This window comes from Pelobates fuscus, chromosome 5 (assembly GCF_036172605.1).
Source record: "Pelobates fuscus isolate aPelFus1 chromosome 5, aPelFus1.pri, whole genome shotgun sequence".
In the NCBI taxonomy this organism is placed as follows: Eukaryota; Metazoa; Chordata; class Amphibia; order Anura; family Pelobatidae; genus Pelobates; species Pelobates fuscus.
Window position 1 is genome coordinate 127840341 of NC_086321.1, and position 25114 is coordinate 127865454.

The window sequence follows — 25114 nt, forward strand, 5'->3', positions numbered from 1 at the left end:
TGATCTCGGATCTGTAGTAGAGCAGCCTGCAGCTGCTGTTGCTGTTGCAGCTCCTGTCCTTGACCTGTACCTGGCCAGCCTGGTCCCCACTGGAACCCAGGGAAGCCACCCACACTGCTAGATATACACAGAAATGCACAATAACCCTCCCCTCATACAAATAATACGAACAGCCCACACACATACACACAATCCTCACAAACGTAACCCACTAACAATCCACATACATGTACACAACCCCACATGCAGCCTCTCACATGCAATACACTACCAAACACACAATGTGACATATCCATCCACACACAATTTCACAAGCAGCCCACATTCATATGTATCATACACGATACTATAAACTACTAATGAACATATACAATATAATAGCTCCTATACGCACAAATACAACGATACAAAGCAATCACAGTAAAAATAACACAAGCAGAATACTGCAGCATGCACACCTCAATTTAAAAAAAATAGGACCGGCACGCTACGGGACATCACACTCCTATATCGGCACAGTGCTGCTAAAAGGTTGCCTACCCCTGTCCTATACTCTATCCTTGGGTTTTACATCCAAGATGCATTATCTTGCACTTCTTCACATTAAATGTCAGCTGCCACAACTCTGACCATTTTTCTAGTTTACCTAAATCATTTGCCATTTGGCTTATCCCTCCTGGAACATCAACCCTGTTACATATCTTGGTATCATCAGCAAAAAGACATACCTTACCATCAAGACCTTCTGCAATATCACTAATAAAAATATTAAAGAGAATGGGTCCAAGTACAGATCCCTGAGGTACCCCACTGGTAACTAGACCTTACTTTGAATATACTCCGTTGACAACAACCCTCTGTTGCCTGTCATTTAGCCACTACCTAACCAATTCAACAATATTGGAATCCAAACTTAAGTTCCCCTTTAAGGAGGGTATGGTTGATAACAATGAATACAAAAACATAAAGAACGTAATAAACAGTTTAAAAACACACACCCATCACAGTGCCATTGCAGGTATGGCTACAAGGAAGTGTGTAATCTCTACCTTAACTACACCTTTAGTGAGAGTGGAGCTATGGAAAGCCAGAGACCCACATTCAGTGTTAAACTGCTCAAAAATGGTATAACACTGAATGGATGTACAGTGCAAGGAGACTCCAGGCATAACCAAATCAATGAGATAAATGGCTTATAGTGCCTAGAGTGTCCCTTCAAAAATGGGAACCAACACTTCTCTAGAAAGTATACCATGAAATAAAACAAACATTCTAAAACCACATGTAACTTATGTTTACATCTTATTCAGGTGATGTCCTCTTTTCTTTTACCTTTATAGTTCAAGGATAGTTTCATATTTTCCTTTATTTGCATGTTTTCTCTTTGCTGACTTCCAGGTGCCAAATATAGTAATTATAACATTGACTGACATAGTAAAAAAAAATATAAGTAACAGTTACCCTTTATTATTTAAATCTGTACTAACTTTTCAGATTTAAAAAATGTAATCTCTGGAGGGGTGTAGCCTGACCGGTAACCAAGATGGCCACGTAGTGTGCAAACTCCCGCAAACGAGCTTGAAAATCAGCCACTTTTAAAACCAGAAGCGGTGCACGGCCTTCCCAAAATACCCCCACACGAGCCAGGACCTCCACAACCGCCCGCCAGCATGGGAGGTAACCGTAAGAAAAGCGACCTGCCGCCTTCGGTAGCGTCTCTGTTCTGCCTCCATGAGGTCCAGCATCATCTTCCCCACAATGGACGGAAGAATCAGCCTCAGATTTTGAACACAGCGAGGCAGCATCCCCGGCAACCACGCCACTAACCAAAAGGGACCTTCAACTCTGATTACGCGAAGTTGCAGCACACATCAAAGAACACATGGCTGCTGAACTTGAAAAACAGCATCACAGCCTGAAAGTGGAAATAGCTGACCTGGGAGAAAGAACAGGCCAAGTGGAACAACAAGCTGATGAGCTCCTGGAAACCCTGAATACTCACGAATCAGACCTTACCACACTGAGAAGCAGAGTGGAGAAACTGGCATGGAGGAGATAAACAACCGATCACGGCGCAATAAAATAAGGATTAGAGGCCTCCTTGAAACGGTCACTCCAGACACGCTGCGTGAACTGTTCCTTGCAATCCTCCCAGAAGTGACACCACACAGGGCCCTGAAACCCCCCAGGCCAAAACCAAACAGCGCCCAGAGATGTAATAGTGCGCCTACACTATTTCACCTTCAAAGAAGCAATCATGGCAGCCACACAAAAACACCCGCCGAAATTCGATGCAATTACCCTTTTCACCCATTCGATGCAATCACCCAGTTTTATCTAGACGTCTCACCCATCACTTTGGCTAAGCGCCGAGGGCTCAAACCACTAACCAATGCTCTGGCACAAGCAAACATAGCGTACTGTTGGGGACACCCATTTAAGCTGCTAGTTCGCAAGAACGACACCTCTCATGTCCTTCAAGGCATCTCTAAGATGGAGACCTTCGCAGCAACACTGGGCATCCATATACATGAAGCACCAGTCGTGACTACAAACCCCTCAACCGGCACCTGACCAATATGGCCACCACTATGAGAGAAGCCACGGCCACCCCGGAATCAACCACCCAAAAGACACCTACAGGCCTCCCTGCATGCACAGGTCAGAGACCCGTGAACACACCGGCAATGGCACCAACTGGGCACAACAGTAAGCCTGCAGGGACTACCTGTCGAGGCCTGGTGAGACAGACACCACCAATCAGCCACATGAACTTGTGACTATATCCTTTTATCGCTATTATCTCTGCTTTATTAATACCAAAGCATATAAAGATGAATCTAGCTAGTTACTAGGTTATTATTTTATAAATCACAGGGATGGGTCCTGGCAAGAAGTGGAACTAAGTAGTTTGGGGGGGGGCGGGGAGAGGGCACCACCCAAAATACCATCTTGTCTAGCTGGATAATAAGGGAGTATGGGACAGTAAAAGTGTGTATATCTCTGCAGATATGTGTACATTAAGAAACAAACCCACACAGGCCCCAAGACCCAACTAATCTAACATCATAAACATCACATCACCGAAGCCCAGAGGTTAAACGGGGATCCCCAAGGGCTACCCTGGCCTACCCACAGCCCTTGGCACCATCCAGGATAGCCCTGACCAAATTCCTCTGTGTACCGACCAAGACCCACACATAACATGTATTATGTCCCAGATCATCTGGCATGAGAGTTACACTTACCATCCAAGTCAGGATGAACCCGTGCACACCACACCATTTAACCTGGCACAAGTCCTAAGACCAGGCAGGTATTAGTTATATGTTTTATGTTGTTATAAATTGGTCTCATTGGGGGGGCTACATGACAAACCCTTTAGTTGGGGACACAGAACTATACAAGGCTGAGGGGCAGGTTCCCCTACTCCCCCCGCACCAACACAACACACCCACCCACACTAGTTTGACATGCATCTCCATTAACTGCAAAGGGCTAAATATCCCCACAAAACGACACCAACTCATGCGATGGGCAAACCACACCAAAGCAGACAGAATCCTCCTACAGGAGACACACTACTCGGACACGCGTTCTTCCCTCTCCTGAGCATACACTTTAAGGCCTGCCACCTAGCCAACTCAAGCTCAGGTAAACACAATGGCAATCCTCTTAAGGAAATCATGCCCCCTCCAGGTCACCTCCACACACAGAGATCCCCATGGACGTTTCGTCACGGTAGCAGGTACAATAGGCCCATCCAAATACGCCATTACGTCCATCTATGCCCCTACAACACCAGACCCAGATTACTGGCTCATTCTACAAGCCCATCTCAGCCTACACCCAAACTGCCACAAAAGCATAGGTGGAGACTTCAACGCCACACTTATCCCAACGATAGACAGACTAAGACAGCCACCACGGACTAATACACATACCCAACCTTCCAGATTGGACAAACTTATGGCAAACTTCATCTCCCAGACCAAGCTGATAAGACACATGGAGATTACACCACCCAACAACGCAGGACTATACATTCTACTCACATCAACACCGTACCTATTCCCGCATAGACTACTTCCTTGTCTCCCCATCTTTCCTCCCGCTTAAGACAACAGCCTCACTCGGCAGCATAACGTGGTACGAACATGCCGAAATCTCAATGACATTCCAGCCACCACAAATCTCCAGACCATGGTCCTGGAGACTCAACCCAGTCTTACTCCATGACCTGCAAACAATAAAACAACTCAAGACTGAACTCACAAACTACTTCACCCCAAACGAGGACTCAGTCCAATCCCAGGTGGTCCTATTGGCAGCCCACAAAACAGTAATCAGGGGCTCCCTCATCAGCATAACTACTGCACACACAAAAAAAAAAGCCTTGCACACATAGAAAACGTTCTTACAACCATCAGGAACCTTGAATCCCAACACAAACGCACCCCCACCCTTGACCTCACAGCACAACTCCAACACCAAAGACAGGCCCTCAAGAACGCAATGGCAGCCGATGCAACTAAAGCCCTTCAATGGACAAAGCAAATGTTATATGAAAAATCCAACAAAACCGACACACCCCCTTGCACGCAGGCTACGTAAGCGCACCCAGGCTAAACATATAACCCACATCCGCACCCCATCGGGACACACCACAAACATACCCACGAAAATCAGACATTTCAAAAATACTTCTCTGACTTATATGACCATTCCCCCCAACATAGACAATGAACCACCAACCTATAAGTTTGCATCTACACTTTCCTAGAACAAACACGACTACCCACTCTACCCGACAGCGCAATCACACAACTCTCCACCGAAATCTCTGAACAGGAGGTGGCAGCCGCGATAGGAGCCACCAAACCCAACAAAAGCCCGGGCCCAGATGGATACTCTGGCATATACTACAAAACTTTCCAAGACATTCTCCTACCCCACTTGGGACGGCTATACAACTCCCTACTACGAGGAGACCCACTTCCCAAAGAAATGCTACAGGCCAACATATGCCTCCTACCCAAACCCAACAAACCCCTCTCAGAACCAGGCCACTACAGACCAATATCCTTACTGAACATCGACGTGAAAATATTTACCAAGATACTCGCCAACCGGCTCCTACCATTCCTCACCAAACTGGTCCACCTGGACCAGGTAGGCTTTATCCCCTCTCGCCAAGACAGCGACAACACCAGGAGGATGCTGGACCCGATCTGGGTGGCCAACCGACACTCCAACCCAACACTACTCCTATCCCTCGATGGAATATCCATCCAATCTCTATAAATAATCAGCACACTTCAAATATAGACATATCCAAAAATCATACAATTCCCTCCAGAGGTTAAAAAGTTAGTTGGAAGTCCTTCTTGACCAACCGCAAGCATGCTTTCCAGCCCAAAACCGTCCTGTAGATTTGGGCTGTGGGGTTGGTCAATTTCACGAACAGGGCACCATTTGTGCAAATAGCTTAGTCTCACTGTGCTGACAAATTGTCGAACGGGACTTAGTTTTCAGCCGCAGAGTTTAAGTGTAGGAGAAGGTAAGGGTCAGCGGTGTTCGTGAAAATGTGTAGCCAATTTTAGTTCCATGAATTTGGCTGCACACACCGCTGACCGTGTTCGACTAACAAAGGTGGCCGCCGCCACGTGTTCGACTGCACGAACGGAGGCCACCCAGCGGTTGGCAATTAACCTGCGGTTAACTTCCAGCCTGGGAGATAAATTAGCCGCACACTTCCACTTCTGTGTGGTCCGCCTATGCAGTAATTGGTTCGGTAAGCCCAATTTACTGAACCAAATAGGAAAAAGCCACGGACCAAGTATTTTAAAGGCCTGGGGACACAGTCTTAAGGGGGCATTGTTCCCAAAAGTTTCAATATGCCCCAATAACAGTTTTAAAGGGTCATACACCACAGGTCCATAATCTTGGGGCAAAAGGCGAGCAATCAGGCCCCTCCAAAACCCAGTAGTCAGGTCACTTTAGCTACAATAGGCTCCACCACTTTTGTGCTGAACGGAAATTACTCCAGTACAATGACCTACCACAAAAACACTCATCCTAAACACACATTACTTTTGTTTTAGATACGTATAGCTAAAAAGTTTCCTAGAACTGCCAGAAAACACAACGGCAGCCACTACCAAGCTCATGATTTTGGAACGAGCATGCATACACAACCCAACCCACAAAGGACAGATCACTGATGACTACCTACTCCTAATCACTAACCTACCCCCAGGAGCATTGGCCTGTGTCGGCTTGGGAGAGGGACCTGGGACCACCAGAAGACCAGACAGACTGGCAGGATATCTGGGAAGCCACCGCATCCATATCCATCTGAGTAAACCACAAGGAACAGGCCTACAAAACCCTGCTAAGATGGTACCTAACACCCACAAGTATATACCATATGGGCAGGTCCGACTCAGACCTGTGCTGGAAACAATAAGGACACAGGGGAACATACATACACCTATGGTGGCAATGCCCCAAACTGGCACCACTATGTACGGAGGTCGCACACCTGAACTCAAACCTACTCCAAGTGACAATCCCCCTAGATCTGGCTCCTCTTAACCAGAGCACAAAATAAACTCACAAATAGAACAGCCCTGGCAACGAGAAGGGCAATAGCGGAATTCTGGGGCACCCCAACAAAACCACTCTTCACAGTCATCAGCAAAACCAGGGAAGCAATGGAGATGGATAGGATTTCAGCTTAGGTCCACGAAACATCACAACACTTTTATAAGATATGGGAACCATGGCAAAATGAACCCTCCCTATCATAACCGAACTCTGTAGCAAAATGGCCCTCGAAACACTCAGACGCAGGCTCAGGTCCCATACATCGGACAGAACACAGAACTCCCTGGCCCGCACCTTTGGCCCGCAAAAGGCAGACCCACAGCACGCCCACATACGCAACTGAGACCCCTAACTGGAACCCCTAGAAAGCTCAGTTTAACCACAACTCAACCCCCGAGACCAATGGTTACAATTGTTTGTATTTATAATTATGTATATATTTAAGTTTTTATGTTTATATACAATATGGCTTTCTTATGTGTTGACTACACAAAATGTATTGACTGATAACTCCAAAAAGCAAAACAGGCAAACAATCTTGCCACAAGACGGAAACCCCATACGCACACTATTAAACACGACACGCAAACTAACAAGACGCATAGATTTATTGTATGACCGTGAAAACCTGACAACAAACAGGATATTTGACAAACAATTGATCCAGTCGAATATGTGATTAATGATTTGCCTAACACTAGTTTCCTTTTTGTAAAGCTATTTTTATTGTGAAAACACAAACACCGAATGTAAAAAAAAAAAGTAATCCCTTTTAGAAAGAACATGCATTAATATCTCTGCTGATAAATTGTTTTTTTTTTATGCAAATAGCTGTAAACTCATTTCATTTTCTTACCTTTCCACCACGAAAAATATGATACCAAACTGATGTTCCTCCAAAATCAATATGAAAGTCTGTAAAGGAGCCCTTAACACTCATCAAACAGTACCTGGAAAACACAAGACAATCTCAATGCAATAACATGAGGAGAACCCCTTATTCTTTAGTGTATATTACATGTGAAGAAACACATTTTCAATGATCATTAGATGGGGGTTTAGTTACATTATATGATCATATATTGTATAAGCCTGCCAAAACTTCAGTGTACCCCATTCTTGACAGGTCCTACTCTAGCAGCCTAATGCTTGCTCTTATGAGATTAATCCACTTACTTGGGAAATACTTACGAATAAAATTTCCTTTAAGAACTTTAATCTTGAGGTTTTGGACACCTTATACACACACCGGCGGACTATCAATGGACTAATTTGGCGAGCTCTACAATTGGCTGCCAAGGATTTAAGTCACTTGCCGGAGGAGGTATTGTTAGCCCCTGACGAAGGTGCATTAAACGCACCGAAACGCGCGTCGGGTTCTAGTTTTATTTTTACACTGTATGTCACAACGGTAGCACTAGGTGTTTGATTGATTTTTAACTTTTTTCACCTTCAGCACTGATTGACTATCTGAAGGGTTACAGCCTAGGTCAGGGATAGGCAACCTTCGGCTCTCCAGATGTTTTGGACTACACCTCCCATGATACTTTGCCAGCATTATGTGTGTAAGAGCATTATGGGGGATGTAGTCCACAACATCTGGAGAGCCGAAGGTTTCCTATCCCTGGCCTAGGTAGTCCTTTTACTCTCTTTCTCTCCTATATAGGGATAGCATAGAACACCCTCAAAGGTGTTTCCTTTAAGAGCTGTAGGGATTATACTTCTATTTACTATTGTTTTCCTCCATATGCTGCTTTATATAAATATATATCCTCAAGTGGGGGTTTCCTCTTTGACTCACTAGGGACAGCATAGAACACCCCTGAAGGTGTTCCATTTAGGAGCAATAGGGTGGATGTTTTGTATCCATATATTCATTCCCTAACTATCCCTCTGACTACCTTTATTCTGGCTGGCTACTTAGTCACTCCACTTTACTTGGAGACTAACTATTGTTACAACTCCAAGGTTTGGTGAAGTGGGTCTTTCCCTTCATAGACCTCTTTTTTGATATATTGTATTGGTTCTATTCTCTTTTTGAAATTCCAATCATTGTGCCTCTTTTTTCTAGTTGAAACATAATAAAGTATCTTTTATTTAATTTTTAAGACACCATTTGGATTTTATACTATATTACTATATACTGTATATCAAGGGACAACTCCTCTCTTATATAATATATTCAGTGCTGATGGTTTAGTCATAATATGTATCAAGTATTCCTTATATATTGTATCTAAAACCAGCTTTAAGTCTCATTCTATTGAGTCTCAAATATCTTTCATTTCTTTAACATTTGGATAGAGTGATCAGTCTGGGTGAAGTGATGACCAACAGGGATACAATGTTTGTTTTCCTTGCGGTTCTTGATTGAGTGTCTGTGCAGGTTCATCCGGAGATGCAATTTAAAGCCAGTGTCTCCACTATAGCAGCCACTGTGTCATTTACACTACATCTGCAGATGTGCATGAATATGATCCCTTAATGTTGTATTTTTTATTATTGTATATGACTTATTGCCACACATTTTTTGACACAGTTTGCAGAGTGGTTTGTTGCACCGTACAGTGCCATTTTGCATGAACGTTCTTAATGGAAATTTTAAAGACTCGAACATAAGACATTTGAGATAAAAGTGATCACATAGGGGGTCAGAGCCTGACCACTGAGCCGTGCAGACGCATCTGACATGGGCTCCTGCCGAGAGGGGACGATCCGGGGGAAAAACAGTGACTACTTAACCCAAAGCCACTCAGGGGTGCACCACCTACGTCGGGGGTGGGGGCCCTCCTGAGTCGAACGATACCACCCCGGGCCTGTAGAGGCCAGGAATACAGAGACACAAATGCGGCCTACTGAGGCTGAAGCCGGGGGGAGGCAGCCGCTCTCCTTGACAAAAAAAGCCACTAAGCGACTTCTCTTCAACCTACCCCACCTCCCCCCAGACCGGCAGGGGATATCCCGGTCCCCACTGGACACAACGGTAAGCAGGAGATCCATACACAAGACAAATTGGGGCAACTGACCCACAGGACAAATCCATGATGGCCGCCCAACATACACAGAAAGTGGAGCACCCGCATCCAGCTACCCAGGTCCCCTATGGAGACATTTGACCACCTCTGCACAAGCTTCAGGGATGCCCTGCAGAGGAGGGGAGCTACCTACCGTCAAGCTGAGATAACGGTGACCTCGTGGATACGGCCCGCAGCACGACGGAGCTACTATAGGCAGATGCCACGAGCCTTCAAAATGGCCATCTGGCAACATAGATACCAGCGGGCCCAGAGACGGAAAATGGCGGCAGGCCTATCGGGCGCACTCCCTTGCTCACAAATGAAATCGTCCGGAATTACAAAACAACCGTTACAAACAAGCAACTCACCTGATCAAAATTCCAGCATCCAGCAGACTCCACGGGGCACCGCCGGAGCAGACTCCCGAGGCAGCGTCAGCAAACCAAGGGGCGACAAAGGAGAGGCACATAGGGGAAAAGGCCCGGCTCCTACCAGCAATAGGTATCGGCTGAAGCACCCAATATACCGCCCTCCACAGGTACTCTTAGCCTGGACAGCCCCGAGCTCTCATAACGCACCACGCACCCAGACTTAGATGCCTCATGCATATATAATGCAGACTAAAATCCCATGTCAGCACTAACCTGTGATCCTAAGGACATTTGCGACTAAACTTGTTCCCAGTGGTTTTATCCTAAGTAATGTTTTGTTATACCTCAATATAGGCAAGTTTTAGCAATGTTATCCATTATACAACGCCTCATAGCCTAAACTCTCACAGCATATCGTATCTAAGCATTAGTTTGTACTTCGCATTATAGTGTAACCAACTACTGCTATCCCACACAATGAGCTAACACACCATACCTACACTATCATAGATGACCTAGCAGTATTAAGCAACCAGCATCACTATTTCGTTTCATTCTATTTAATTTAATCTTACGAAATAACTGTTCAGTTAAGCTTGCAAAATATAAAATTTGTGCGACTGATAATGCCACTGTCTGACTACTGTGAAAGCTTGTAATACGCTATTGTGGCGTCTGTCGATACCATGTAACCACCTGCACAACCAAAAATTAAGAATTAAAAAAAAAAAAAAAAAAAAAAAAAAATATATAGATCACATATATCAACACTTTAAATAAAGGACTTAATGTAGATTCTGGATTTCTGATACATTACCAAAAAACTTTATATACACTTAGTAATGTAATTTATTTTTCAATGCTCCCGCTTTACCTATATTTGGCCAATTTTATATATATATACATATATGCAGCTGTATATCAATAAATGAAACCAAGCATGTATGCTGTATATTTGCATGCACTACTCCGCCGTTTTTTGAATAAGCGTATATATATATATATATATATATATATATATATATATATATATATATACACACACACACACACAGACACACACACTGTGTGTGTACTTCTAGTTTCCATGTAAAACAGATACTGTACATGATGAAACCCCAGGCGGGTGCGTCCTATAGGCCGAATAAGCGCCCGCCTAGGGCGCTACTTAAGTGAGGGCGCCAGCAGCAGCTTTACTGCGGGGTTACATTTATCAAGCACCAAGACTCCCTCTGCACTGCTTGCCTCCTCACCTCGCTCAATGTCACTAATGGGTCAAGCGCTATGCACTTCGAATGCTTCTCATAGTTACAGGGCATTGTAGCGGAGGTGTCACACTGACAGCCACTAGAGACTTGTTTAAACCTAAAAGTTAAGGCAATGTTTTATCTTGCAGGATTAAACCTACATGACCATTGTGGAGGGAATGGGGCAGGGAACTTTTTTTTGCCTAGGGCGGCAAAAATTCTTGCACTGGCCCAGATGAACCCTACAATAAATACAACACACATACATTTACAATAAAATACACGTTAAATATTACAGTTTGAGTTTGCATTTAGACAGAGGCAGTAGATTGCATTCTTGGGAACCTCCCAATTCTTTCCTACTGCAGCTGTCACCTAAATAAAACAATATTTTCCAACTAGAAGCAAATCGATGTTCTTCATTAACAAACCTTGCCCGTTTCTTTGACAAGGATCAAGTCTGGTATACAACTATAATTAATAAACATTAGTACCAGAATAATCTTAATCTGCTCTAGCAAGCATGATACTAATGTAAAATCTATTTGAATAGCCCATCCCAGTCTGCAGCTGTTGAAATGAATACTCACACATGGTTCAGAAAAAAAATCACTTCGCAAAATCTATTATCCCCACCTCCGTGAACACTAAACTGGAGGGTGTAAGCAATATGCAGAAAGAATATAAAAGATAGTGTCTGGAAATTATAGGCTTGTGGAAAGAGACACCTTCAGTGCATCAAAGCTGGCTGCCTAGCAACTGCAAATAGGGTTGGGTTAAAGGAATGATTTGCAATGCATTCAGAAATACAAGCATGGAGCATCACATGTCTCCATGTCAGTATCCTTCCTTCTGAAAGACTTTATGTACCAAGTCTGATCTTGCCGCTGGAATAACCATCTTCTGCTACATGTTTATAACATAATTTTTACTTAAAGCGATCATATAAGAAACTTGCAGCTGATTATGGATTTAGAGCTGTAAATTGATGATTTTTAAACTCAATGATTTATAAGTGCAAATTTTAGACTGGCTCTGGAGTTTATCTTTATGAAACACTTCTAATTGTTGGAATTTCAAAGAAACGGCAACGCCAATAACACAATTCTGTGGTATGAAAATTGTGGCAAAGATGCCTCGGCCACGAGCCCCTGGAGGGGCCTGCTGACTTGCCTCCTGCCCAAGGACTATGGGCCATGTAACTGACCTTTAAATGACTTGGTTCGTGTGGTATCCCTTTTTAGTTCGTGAACCGAAAAAAAACAGGAATTGCGGACAACGTCTGGGCTCGTTAACTCTTACTGACCTCTCCTGCCACCTCAACATTCTAAGTATTTGCACGAACACGTGGGAACTGAGTTGGCGCCATCTTGTCGCACGAACGCAGACAGCCATGTTTGGTCGTCGAGTGCATGGAACTAAAATCAGACAATAACTCACGGATACCACAGAACTTTGACGTACACCTGCTTCTTTTATATACATGTCAGAAGAGCGCCGTTCGGTAGGATTGTTCACATGAACTAGGCGAACAATTGCTACCTGGGAGCCAGAGGATGAGTTCGGTATTTCATTCGGTTATGGACTCCCAACAGTGACCAACCGCCGCTACCACTTTTCTTATGGACAGAAGCCACATGTGCGGTTGGTCAAAAATTTACCAGGGCTATTCGGGTATGTGACTCTTGAGGGGGATCCATGTATTTTGGGGATACTTTTGGGGGTCTTGTAAAATGTTGTATTTTTCTATACCTGGAGATAGTTTGCACAGTTCCTGACTCAATTATCTCACAAGCACAGGGGAGGAGTTTACTGTGTGTATAAATTGTAAGTGCTTGCCTGCATGAAACAGATCTACTCCCAGCAATAAGTCTCGGCTAATGTGTGTGTGGAGGGGAGGGGGGTAGGAGATAACAGCTATACTCTCTGTAGGAGAGCTTTGACCACTAGGAGCTGGATCCAGGACCCAAGCTGCGGCGGTTAGGGGCTGAAGTGCTGATGGTGTCCCGGCAATAGCTAGGAAGCGTGTTTGGCGGAGTATCCAATCGGTGTACCAGGTGGTCCGCCACAAAAATAAATAAATGTTGTAAGTTCTGACAACAGAACTTCAAAAGTTACAGATTGAGAAACTCCCCATGGTTCCCCCTGCCAAAAAAAAAAAAAATACACACACATTATCAACTCAATCAGGGTTTATTCACTAAAGTGAGAATTCAATATGAATTCAATTTGAATTTCAAATTTAAGGTAAAAAATTACTGGAGAAAAAAGTATTGGAAAAATTGTCAGTCAGCTATGCTTTCTTCGGTTTTCATACTCTCTGGTTTAAATAAAAAAAAATATTTTTGAAGCTAGATTGCTTATGTTTTCTTGCTTTTTGCAACTTGAGATGTTGATTTTGAAAATACGATTGTAGCGGAGAGCTGATTTCCCACAGCTCAACTCCACCAATATATTAAGAGGATGTAGGAACAAGTAATAAATCCAAGAGAATATCCAGCACAATCAGCAATAAAATCCAATAATATCCCATCACCTTTCCCAATCACTGGACGACACACTGTATCAGGAGTAGAACTGAAGTTTAATGGCAACATTCCTGCTTTTATGAGATTCTCCCATGCAAGGGAGGGATTCACCACAATTATTACAGTAACCAATCCCATAGACATTACCTCCCACACATCTCCTCCCCTTAGATTAGCAAGTAACACAATTATACAAGGCATACTTTTCCCCACTTTTTAGATGTACCCCAAATATGTGTGATATACCTTTAAATACCCTGATCTGGGTGAGAAACATTCAAAAATCACCCAGATCAGACCATGGGTTCAGGAGTTATGGGAAGGTAAAGTTTTTACCGACCGCATGGGTAAGGTAGCCGAAAATACTTCCATGAGATCTGGCCCTGCAGTCGGTCTCCATTCGTGCCCCAAAAGTCCCAAAAGGCTATACCATCCATAGTGAAGTCGGTAACCGGATGAATCCCCTAGTTCGTGGGATTCATCCTACCGAACGACGGGCCGTTCATGCATTTTCATCAGTGTTTTTTGAAGCCCTGGAGGTCTTAGCGATGTTCGGCTAGTCGAGTGTCCGTTTTGAGTTCTAGACACTCAACGACCAAACACCACTGTTCGCAGGTTTAAGATGGTTTAAGATGGCTGCCGCCACGTGTTCGGCTGCCGAAATGGCAGCCACCCAGGGAATATGCGTGTTCGTATGTACAAGGGAATATGAAAAGCAATCAGGGAGGTAAATTACATATATTCTTCACAGTGTGGTCCAGTTGTTCGGTACTTTGTTCGTATGGCGAATTTAGTCGTTCACATGCAAGCTGGTATTCTTATACCGAACAAAGTATGGCCACATATAGTTACATGTAATTCTGTGTACTCCAGGCACAGGAAAACCTCTGCAGTGCCAACAACAAAAGAAATAGATGGGACAGCCAAAGGGGGGTTCTGCTACAACAATAAAACAAATCCCTTGTAAAAACACTTTTTTTTGTCATGGGAAAACTTCAGAAAATTGGGTAAACATAATACAGGAAGTGAAACTTGTGGAATCTCTGGTGGCTTCTCAGAGGTAACAGCATCCCCTTTCTCTGCACTGGTTTCCTATGGACTATTTTTCTTGAATCCAATAGTTTTAGTAAAATTTTGCAGACTCCAGTTTAATATCCTTATGCCCATGTTTTATACAGGAGGTCATTACAGACCTGGAAGTAGCAAACGTTTGCCCTATGCAAGTAAGTTTAATTTACACTGATCAGCCACAACATTAAAACCACCTACCTAATATTCTGTTGCCAAAACAGCTCTGATGCATCAAGGCATGGAAGCCACAATACCCAAGTATCCTGTGTCATCTGGCACCAAGACATTAGCAGCAGATCCTTTCAGTCCTGCAAGTTGTGAGGTGGAGGAGTCCATGAATCAGATTTGTTGTTTCAGCACATCCCACAGATGCTCAAACAGACCAGGCAACTTTCTTTCATTACTCCATAATCCAGTTCTGTTGCTCACGTCCCATTTGAAGATACTTTCGGGTGTGGACACGGGTATTATGGGCACACTGGTCTGCCCATATGCAGCAAACTGTGTGTTCTGACAACTTTCTATCATGACCAGCATTAAGATTTTCAGATATTGCAGCTATATTATGTCTTCTGTGTGATTAGACAGGCTATCCTTTCGATACAGATACAGATGCACATTAATGAATATTGGGTGCCCATGACCGGGTTCCCTTCTGTAACAGAGCTTCCTGTGTCCCGGTTGGGTACCTCCGCCGATGGATGCTTCTAGTGCTCACCAAGGACTTCATGCACTCCACCAGACACCATCAACGTTACAGCTTTGTTGGGAACTCGCCGTCTCCTACCCACCCTGGACCTACGAAAAGGCTCCAGGCTCCAGTGGGTGAACCTCTCTTCCTTCGGAGAGCCAAGCAGGAACGGCTCTTAAAAGAGCTAAGTGATTATAATCCCAGGGCAGTATAGTGATATAGCAATCCCCTGGGTAGCTGCAGCCTTTTGCCCCACACGAGACAGAGAGGGTAAAACAAGAACTAAAAGTTTAATGGCACACACTGGTCTTTTATACAAGTTTTACAGCAAAGGTGACGCCCAGGTGGACCTAGTTGGGCACCGAACACAAAACATACAAGCCAATAAAAACAGTGGTTTACAATTAGACACTCCCATGCAGCATACACAATATCTCCCCTTTGCCTGTAATACAATTAATGAAGACAATGGACTAACTCAATAAAATTTAGCAGAAAAAAACCCCAAAACATAACATATCCCCATAAATCGAGATACCGATAAGAAGAGAAACGTTTACCATTCAACACATGGTCGGCATTTGGCGGACACTGGGTGGGGTGACCAGATGGGGCATTGGGATGAGTGGGGAGGGAACCTGCCCATATGGGATCGGGGAGGCAGAAGGGGGGGGAACCTGGTATGAGGGATACAGGGGGAGGCGGGAGCCCCCACGGGAGAGGCCATAAAGACCCACTAATGGTAACCACCCGGGTACACCCCGGGATCCCTGCGTTGGAGGTCGACCCGTGCCCACACAGCCCAGACCTTACCCCAGTAGAGAAAGGCCCCAGAAAGACACTGAGGGCCAGGGGGGAGGACGCTGTCTGCACCATGGGCCGCACACGCACCCATAGACTAGGATCGGGTGACAGGGAGGGCGATATTTAAGGGGACAGAACGCTCCTGCCCGACTCGCCCACCTAGACAGTCAAGTCTGACATTGTATATAGTTTTACTGTTTTGTTCGTACACTAAGTTTGTCCTGGACGCTTCGCAAAGAAAGAGACACCTACCCCGCCCGGACCTTACGGCCCCTGCGAAACTACCCCCCCTACTAGCCTACCCAACCAGAGCTGTGCACCCTCGTCCCCTCCTTCTCCCTTGCCCCCCTGCGCCGCTGAACCAGTGCTCATGCCCCTCCCGGGTACCGGGGGGTTCGCTCCCGCGCCCCTGGTCTAATAATGTTCGAGGCCTGAACGCCCCTGAACGGAGGTCACACCTGCTGAGATCCATATGTGCAGCCAGGGCCTCCGTAGCCCTCCTCCAGGAGACCCACTCGCAAGGAATGAACGCCCCGACACTCCGAGACCTGAGGTACCCCACAGGGTACTTCGCCAACCACAGAGACTCCAAGAAAGCAGGAATAGCCATAGTCTTCGCACATCATGTACCCTTCATTTGCTCAGAGGAAAAGGCAGACCCTTACGGTCGTTATCTATTCCTCAAGGGCAGGATAGCAGACAGGCGTTATACCTTCGCCTTCATCTATGCCCCCAACGCCAAACAACACCGCTTCATCGCTAAAACATTAAAGCTCCTGGAGAGCTTCAGAGAGGGGCTCCTGATCCTGGCAGGGGACCTCAACGTACCCATGGACCCCCGAATGGATACCTCAAGGGGCTGTACAATCGTGCGTGATGCTAACTGCCACCTGGTCTGACCACTCCCCAGTCCTGGCTAACATGACGTCTCCACTACACAAACTCAAAAGCAGGCAATGGAAACTAAATGCGCAATTGCTCGCTGATACGGCAGCTCTGGCAGAAGTCAAGACAGTCCTCCGCCAATTCTTCGAGGAAAACGCCCCCACCGAGACCACGCAACTGATCCGCTGGGAGGCACATGAGTGTGTAATTAGGGGCCACTTCATAAAAAGGTCTGTACAGCACGGAAGAAGGAACAAAGCAGGCTACTAAAGGAGCTTCACACGCAGGTCGCCCAATTGGATCAGGAACACAAAAGCACACGCTCAGAAGAAGTATACCAGGCGTTACTGGAGGCCCGACGGCCCTACAACATCAACATCAACTATCAAGGCAACTGTCGCACGCACTTTGAAAAGCCAACCGACACTTTTACGAGTTCTCCAATAAATGCGTCCGCATGTTTGCTAGAATGCTACGGCAGAAACGCCGCCTGAACCAAATTACTAAAATCAAGACACGCAGTGGACCCCTTACACAGGTAGCCGGCAAAATAAGTCGGGGAATTCTGGGAGTGTTACGCCAAACTCTATAACACAGCACCTGACAGGACGGAATTCGAGACATACAAAGACGCAAGAATACCTGGACCAACATGTCACCCAGACCCTCACGCAAGAGTACAGGGAGGAACTCGAGTTCCCCATTACACTCAGCGCAATAAGGCCCCAGGACCGGATGGGCTTCCAACACTCTATCTTAAGACCTTCGGAGAGATACTATTGCCGGAACTACTGCAGGGCCTGAACTCGCTTCTGGAAGGCGGCCGGTTCCCAGGGGACACCCTCTTGGCAACCATAGCGGTCATACCTAAAGAAGGCAAGGACCCTACTGCATGCACCAGCTACAGAACTATATCTCTGCTTAATGCTGACCTTAAACTATTTACAAAGATCCTGGCGACCCGAATAGGCCGACTGGTCTCAACCTTGATCCACCTGGACCAAACAGGTATCATCCCGGGAAGGGAAGCCAAGGATAATACCGTCCGGGCCCTCAACATCATGCACATACAACAGAATTCAGTACAGAGTGGCCTTCTCCTCTCCACCGACGCCAAAAAGGCGTTCGATCGAGTGGACTGGCAGTTCCTACAAGCTACGTTACGGACGATGGGATTCGGACCCAATATACTTCGGTGGATCGCAGCCCTGTACGAGACCCCAAGAGCCCAACTCCGTATCAATGGAGTCCTATCCCCAGCGTTTGAGGGGAAAAAATGGGACCCGCCAGGGGTGCCCACTGTCCCCACTCCTGTTTGCCCTCTCTCTGGAACCGTTCCTCGAGGCAGTCAGATGGGACGGGGGCATCACGGGGGTCACCCACGGCGGTGGGGAACATAAAGTGGCAGCCTATGTAGACGATCTCCTTTTCTTCGTGGGGAACCCGCTTGTCTCATTGTCCAACTTACTCTCAGCCTTCGACAAGTTTGGGACGCTTTCAAATCTGAAACTCGACACAAATAAGTCGGAGGCTCTCCCCCGATCACTACCACCTGGGATGATGGAACAACTGGAAGCAAATTTCCCCTTCCGGTGGTGCACGCAACGATTTAAGTACCTTGGAATTTGGCTAACAAAAGACCTGAACCGGCTCTACCAGGAGAACTTCCTCCCCATCTTCCGAACACTCCACACGGATATGCTACGATCGGGGAAACTACGCATATCATGGTTTGGACGGATAAATGCGGTGAAGATGAACCTATTATCACGCCTGTTGAACTTGTTCAAAACCATCAGAATCACGATCCCACAGGCCTTCTTCAGATCCCTGAGTTCAGCGATACTGAAGTATGTGTGGTCAGCGGGTCCCCCGAGAGTGAAGAGGACACTGCTCATCCTTCCGAAGCACCGTGGAGGCACGGGTTTGCCATCTGTGCAGAGATATTACCAAGCCACCCATCTTCTGTGGGTCATAGACTGGCACGTACAGAACACGGAAAAACAGTGGGTAAATAAGGAACAGCCATGGACTGGTGGAAGTATCCCGCTAGTAACGTGAACACGGACCCCGATGCGAGACCGGGAACTAAGGGATCACCCATTTATAGGAGCAACAATTAGAACACGGTCGATGATTCGATTCAAACCGCAACTCACGACCAACCCGGCGCCCCTGACGCCAGTAATACACAAGCCCGATCTAGCTGGCAGACTGAACCAGTGAGATATCGAAGGTTTTGGGGGGAGAGAAGCTCAGCACCTCCTGGCATGGTGCACAAATAACGAGCTAAAGACATATGCAGATATGCTAAACCAAAATAGGTCTACTGGTCTCCTCAAGTTCCGATACCACCAAGTACAGCATTATTATGCTACACTACAAGGGACACAGCTCATACACAGAGACCCCACTCAGTACGAGACACTCTGCTCCAGCGGAAAACACTTGACCCAAGGGATCTCGACACTACGCAATGCTCATAGCGTCCATCCAAGGGACACCGGCGCACTTCCACTCCAAAAGGGAACAGGCTCCGGGAGTCACCTTTATGGACCAGAGTGGGAGAAGATACATGTACTCGCTGTCAGGGTACCTGAGGTCTCTACCTTGGAGAAGGGTAGAGACTTAGTTGTTTATCCGTCTAGACACGCCATATCTCCCGTTCCTCGCGGTCCATCCAGTCTTTCTAACGCTGGCCGCAAGGGATCCGCTTCCTTTTCTAACATGACGCTCGATACGTGACGTCTTGACGCTATCCCGAGCGACCTGCCACTCTATTGGCTTTATCCTATCAGCACTCAGCTGAGGCGTGTCTACTCTCCAGACTCAGGGTATTTAAGCTTGCTTCACTCGTCAGCTCATTGCCCTGTCGTGGTTCTAGCTTGTCTAGTCACTCAGTGCTCTTGTATTCTAGTTTTCTCTTTGGTTCTGACCCGGCTTGTTGTACTATTCTGCTTATCTCGGTTATCCCTCTGACCCGGCTTGTCTCTCGCTTACCTGTCTTCTCGTTCCCTCGACCTCGGCTTGTCTCTGACTATTCTCTGTACGTTAGTCCGGCCATTCTAAGGCCCGGTATACGTACCTTTCTACTGTTAGTACTCTGCGTGTTGGATCCCTGTCCCGATCCTGACATTACGACAGGGCCAATGGATCCTGCAGGTACTAACAGTCAGCTTGGTTCTTCCGACCCCAGGTTTGACGCCATGGAACACCGGATGGATCAGATGGCCCTAGCACTACAGGCGCTTTTGTCTCGTGCTAGTAACCCACCAGAGGAGACACGTACTCCCTCGATCTCTCCTGTAAGTTCAGGTCTAGAAGTGGCTACTGTAGGTGCTTCTTCTCGTATTACTCCACCAGTACGTTATGGCGGTTCTCCTGAGAAGTGTCGTGGTTTTTTGAACCAGATCAGCATCCATTTCGAATTACAACCCCGCTCCTATCCTACAGATAGAGCGAAGATTGGATTCATTGTTACGTTACTCATTGAGAAGGCTCTGAGATGGGCTAATCCTTTATGGGAGAATGATAACCCGTTAGTCTATAACTATAACGCCTTTGTAGCTGCTTTTAAAAGAACTTTTGACCCCCCTGGTAGGAAGGTCAATGCAGCTAGATTACTGTTGCGCCTTAGACAGGAAAATCGAACACTTGTGGATTATGCACTAGAGTTCAGATCCTTGGCGGCAGAAGTTAAGTGGAACGAACAGGCTTATATAGATGTATTTTTAAATGGGCTATCAGATGTAATCCTTGACGAGGTCGCTACTAGAGAGCTCCCTGAGAGTTTGGAGGATTTAATTTCTTTTATCTCTCGCATTGATGAACGCTTAAGAGAGAGACAGAACACTCGAGATAGGACTCGTAGACCCTCCTTTAAACTAGCTCCTGCATTTCGAAATTCTGAGATCGAAACCTCACGTTTCCCTGAGCCTATGCAGATAGGTAATACTCACCTCACAGAGGAGGAGAGACAGTACAGGAGAAAGGAGGGTTTATGTATGTACTGTGGAGTCAGAGGTCATTTACGCCTAAATTGTCCCAATCGTTCGGGAAACGCTCGCACCTAAGTTTCTCTAGAGGACAGGCCTTGGGTGTATCTATTTTGTCCTCTGTTCACAATTATAAAGATCACAGGCTTCTGTTACCCGTTTCTTTGACTTGGGAGAAGGGAGTAGTAAAAACCATGGCTTTGATCGATTCTGGAGCCGCTGAGAGCTTTATCGATCAAGTTTTTGTTAACAAGCATACTATCCCATCCCAGTTAAGGGAGACACCCCTGGCCGTTGAGGCCATAGATGGTAGACCGTTACTTGAGCCTGTTATTTTCCGTGAGACCATACCTGTGAATTTAACTGTTGGCATTTTGCATGAGGAAGATCTATCCCTGTTGATCATTTCCTCTCCTTCTATTCCCATAGTCCTGGGGTACTCCTGGTTAAAGAGACATAACCCTATCATTAATTGGGAATTAGGGGAGATAGTTTCATGGGGTCAGAATTGCCAAGAGAAGTGTTTGCGGAGGGTCTCGCCTCTTTGCCTGGCAAACACGTCGGCTAGCTCCTCTAATCCTACAGAGATACAAATACCGCCTCAGTACCTGGATTTAAAGGCAGTATTTGATAAAAAGAGAGCCGATACCTTACCTCCACACAGATCCTTTGATTGCAAGATTAACCTACTCCCTGGTACCATGCCTCCCAGGGGTCATGTATACCCGTTATCTACTAAGGAGAATTCAGTTCTAGAGGAGTATATTCACGAGAATTTAGACAAGGGATTCATTAGGAGATCCTCCTCCCCTGCCGGGGCTGGATTTTTTTTTGTTAAAAAGAAGGATGGTTCTCTTAGGCCTTGTATTGATTATCGAGGTTTGAACAAGATAACCATTAGGAATGCTTATCCCATTCCTTTGATTACTGAACTCTTTGATCGTTTAAAGGGTTCTAACATTTTCACTAAGTTAGACCTCAGAGGGGCGTACAACTTGGTGAGAGTCCAGCAGGGACACGAGTGGATGACGGCGTTCAATACTCGTTACGGTCATTATGAATATACTGTAATGCCTTTTGGGTTATGTAATGCACCGGCTGTATTCCAGGATCTGATAAATGAGGTTCTTAGGGAATTTCAGCAGGAGTGTGTTATTGTATACCTGGACGATATACTCATACACTCTAGAGAGATTGAGACTCACCACGATCAGGTCAGAAGGGTTTTGCACAAACTTCTTCAACATGGGCTGTACTGCAAATTGGAGAAATGTAGTTTCGATCAATCCCAAGTAAATTTCCTCGGTTATGTGATCTCTGGGGAGGGATTTAAGATGGACCCGGATAAGCTCCAGTCCATTCTGGATTGGCCTCTACCCAAGGGTCTCAAGGCCGTTCAGAGATTTATTGGGTTCTCCAATTACTATAGACGCTTTATTAAGGGTTATTCTTCTATTATTGCGCCCATCACCAATATGACCAAACAGGGGGTTGATACTAAGAATTGGTCTACGGAAGCTCTCCTTGCTTTTAAAACTCTCAAGGAGCGTTTTGCTTCCGCCCCAATTTTGGTTCACCCTAATACCACTCTTCCTTTCCTACTTGAGGTAGACGCCTCAGAGACTGGCGTAGGTGCTATCCTATCCCAAAGGCTAGGTGTGGATAAACCATTACATCCATGTGGATTTTTTTCTAAAAAATTGTCTGGTGCAGAGAGCAGATATGACATTGGGGACAGAGAACTACTAGCTGTTATCAAAGCTTTAAAAGAATGGAGACATTTATTGGAAGGGACATTACATCCTGTTACTATTTTAACGGATCACAAGAACTTGTCCTATATTGGAGAGGCCAAGCGATTGTCTTCCAGGCAAGCTCGTTGGTCGTTATTTCTCACCCATTTCAACTACGTTCTTACTTATAGGCCTGGTTCAAAGAATTCTAAAGCCGATGCTCTATCTCGCCAATATGAACCATTGGCTTCTTCTGAACCGGTTCTGTCCTCTATTGTACCTCAATGCAACATTATTGCTAACACAAGTCTCAAAATCCATTCCCCGTTGCTTGCCCAGATCTTGAACTTACAGCATCTAGCACCTGGACAGACTCCTGAGGGAAGAAAATGTGTTCCTCCTGAACTCCAACTGGAGCTCTTACAGTGTTTCCACGAAAGCAAGGTGGCTGGTCATCCTGGCATTCGCAAGACTTATTCCCTGATCTCCAAGGATTTCTGGTGGCCTTCCTTACGAAAGGATATTAAGGAGTTCGTCGGGGCTTGCGAGACTTGTACCAGGACTAAACAGCCTCACGCATCTCCCTGTGGTTTGTTGCTCCCCTTGGACATTCCTGAGAAACCATGGTCCTGTTTGGCCATGGACTTTATTGTGGATTTACCTGCTTCCAAGAGACAGACTGTTATTCTCACGGTGGTGGATAGATTCACTAAGATGGCTCATTTTGTACCGTTGCCTAAACTCCCCTCATCTCCTGAATTGGCGGAGATTTTTGCGAGAGAAGTTTTTCGCTTACATGGGATACCTTCTGAAATCGTTTCTGATAGAGGCTCTCAATTTGTCTCACGATTCTGGAGATCCTTTTGTTCTCAATTAGGCATCAAATTGAACTTTTCCTCTGCATATCACCCTCAGTCTAACGGAGCCGCTGAGCGTACTAATCAAAAGATTGAACAATATCTGCGCTGCTTTGTTTCCGAACACCAGGATGATTGGGTCGGTTTGATTCCTTGGGCAGAGTTCGCACACAATAATCTCGTTTGTGATTCTACTCGTTCCAGCCCCTTCTTCATGAATTATGGCTTTCATCCCTCCATTTTTCCTTCGGTCTCTTCTTCCCAAGGAGTACCGTCGGTTGATGATCATGTCGCCAATCTGAAGAAGTTGTGGGATCAGACTCGTCAGATTCTCCTGCATAATTCTATGTTGTTCAAAAAACACGCTGATAAACACAGAAGGGCGGCTCCAGTTTTTGTCCCTGGGGATAGAGTATGGCTGAGTACTAAGAACATTCGTTTAAAAGTTCCCTCTATGAAATTTGCGCCTCGGTACATAGGTCCTTACAGGGTTTTGTCTCGTATCAACCCGGTTGCGTATCGCCTAGCTCTGCCGTCGGCCTTACGCATTCCCAACTCCTTTCATGTGTCGTTGCTGAAACCACTGATTTGCAACAGATTCTCCTCTGCGGTTTCCTCACCTCGTTCTGTTCAGGTGGACGGTCAGGAGGAGTACGAGGTCAACTCCATTATCAATTCCCGATTGTCCCGGGGAAAATTACAGTATCTGGTCAACTGGAAGGGATATGGTCCTGAGGAGAGGAGTTGGGTACCTCAGGAGGACGTCCATGCTCCTCGCCTCCGCAGGGCGTTTCACTCCCGCTTCCCATCTCGTCCCGGTTCCTTCCGCCCGGTGGGCGTATCTGAGAGGGGGGGTACTGTCAGGGTACCTGAGGTCTCTACCTTGGAGAAGGGTAGAGACTTAGTTGTTTATCCGTCTAGACACGCCATATCTCCCGTTCCTCGCGGTCCATCCAGTCTTTCTAACGCTGGCCGCAAGGGATCCGCTTCCTTTTCTAACATGACGCTCGATACGTGACGTCTTGACGCTATCCCGAGCGACCTGCCACTCTATTGGCTTTATCCTATCAGCACTCAGCTGAGGCGTGTCTACTCTCCGGACTCAGGGTATTTAAGCTTGCTTCACTCGTCAGCTCATTGCCCTGTCGTGGTTCTAGCTTGTCTAGTCACTCAGTGCTCTTGTATTCTAGTTTTCTCTTTGGTTCTGACCCGGCTTGTTGTACTATTCTGCTTATCTCTGTTATCCCTCTGACCCGGCTTGTCTCTCGCTTACCTGTCTTCTCGTTCCCTCGACCTCGGCTTGTCT

General features: G+C 46.0%; 1 protein-coding gene across 4 annotated transcripts in view; it reads right to left on the reverse strand.

Moving 5' to 3' along the window:
- Positions 1-25114, reverse strand: part of KDM2B (lysine demethylase 2B) — a 222607-nt gene that overhangs the window by 119189 nt on the left and 78304 nt on the right. For all 4 annotated transcript variants that reach the window (XM_063454263.1, XM_063454262.1, XM_063454261.1 and 1 more), the window contains exon 7: positions 7466-7559. In XM_063454263.1, the coding sequence (XP_063310333.1) occupies positions 7466-7559 (94 nt within the window). The remainder of the gene's footprint in view (positions 1-7465; positions 7560-25114) is intronic.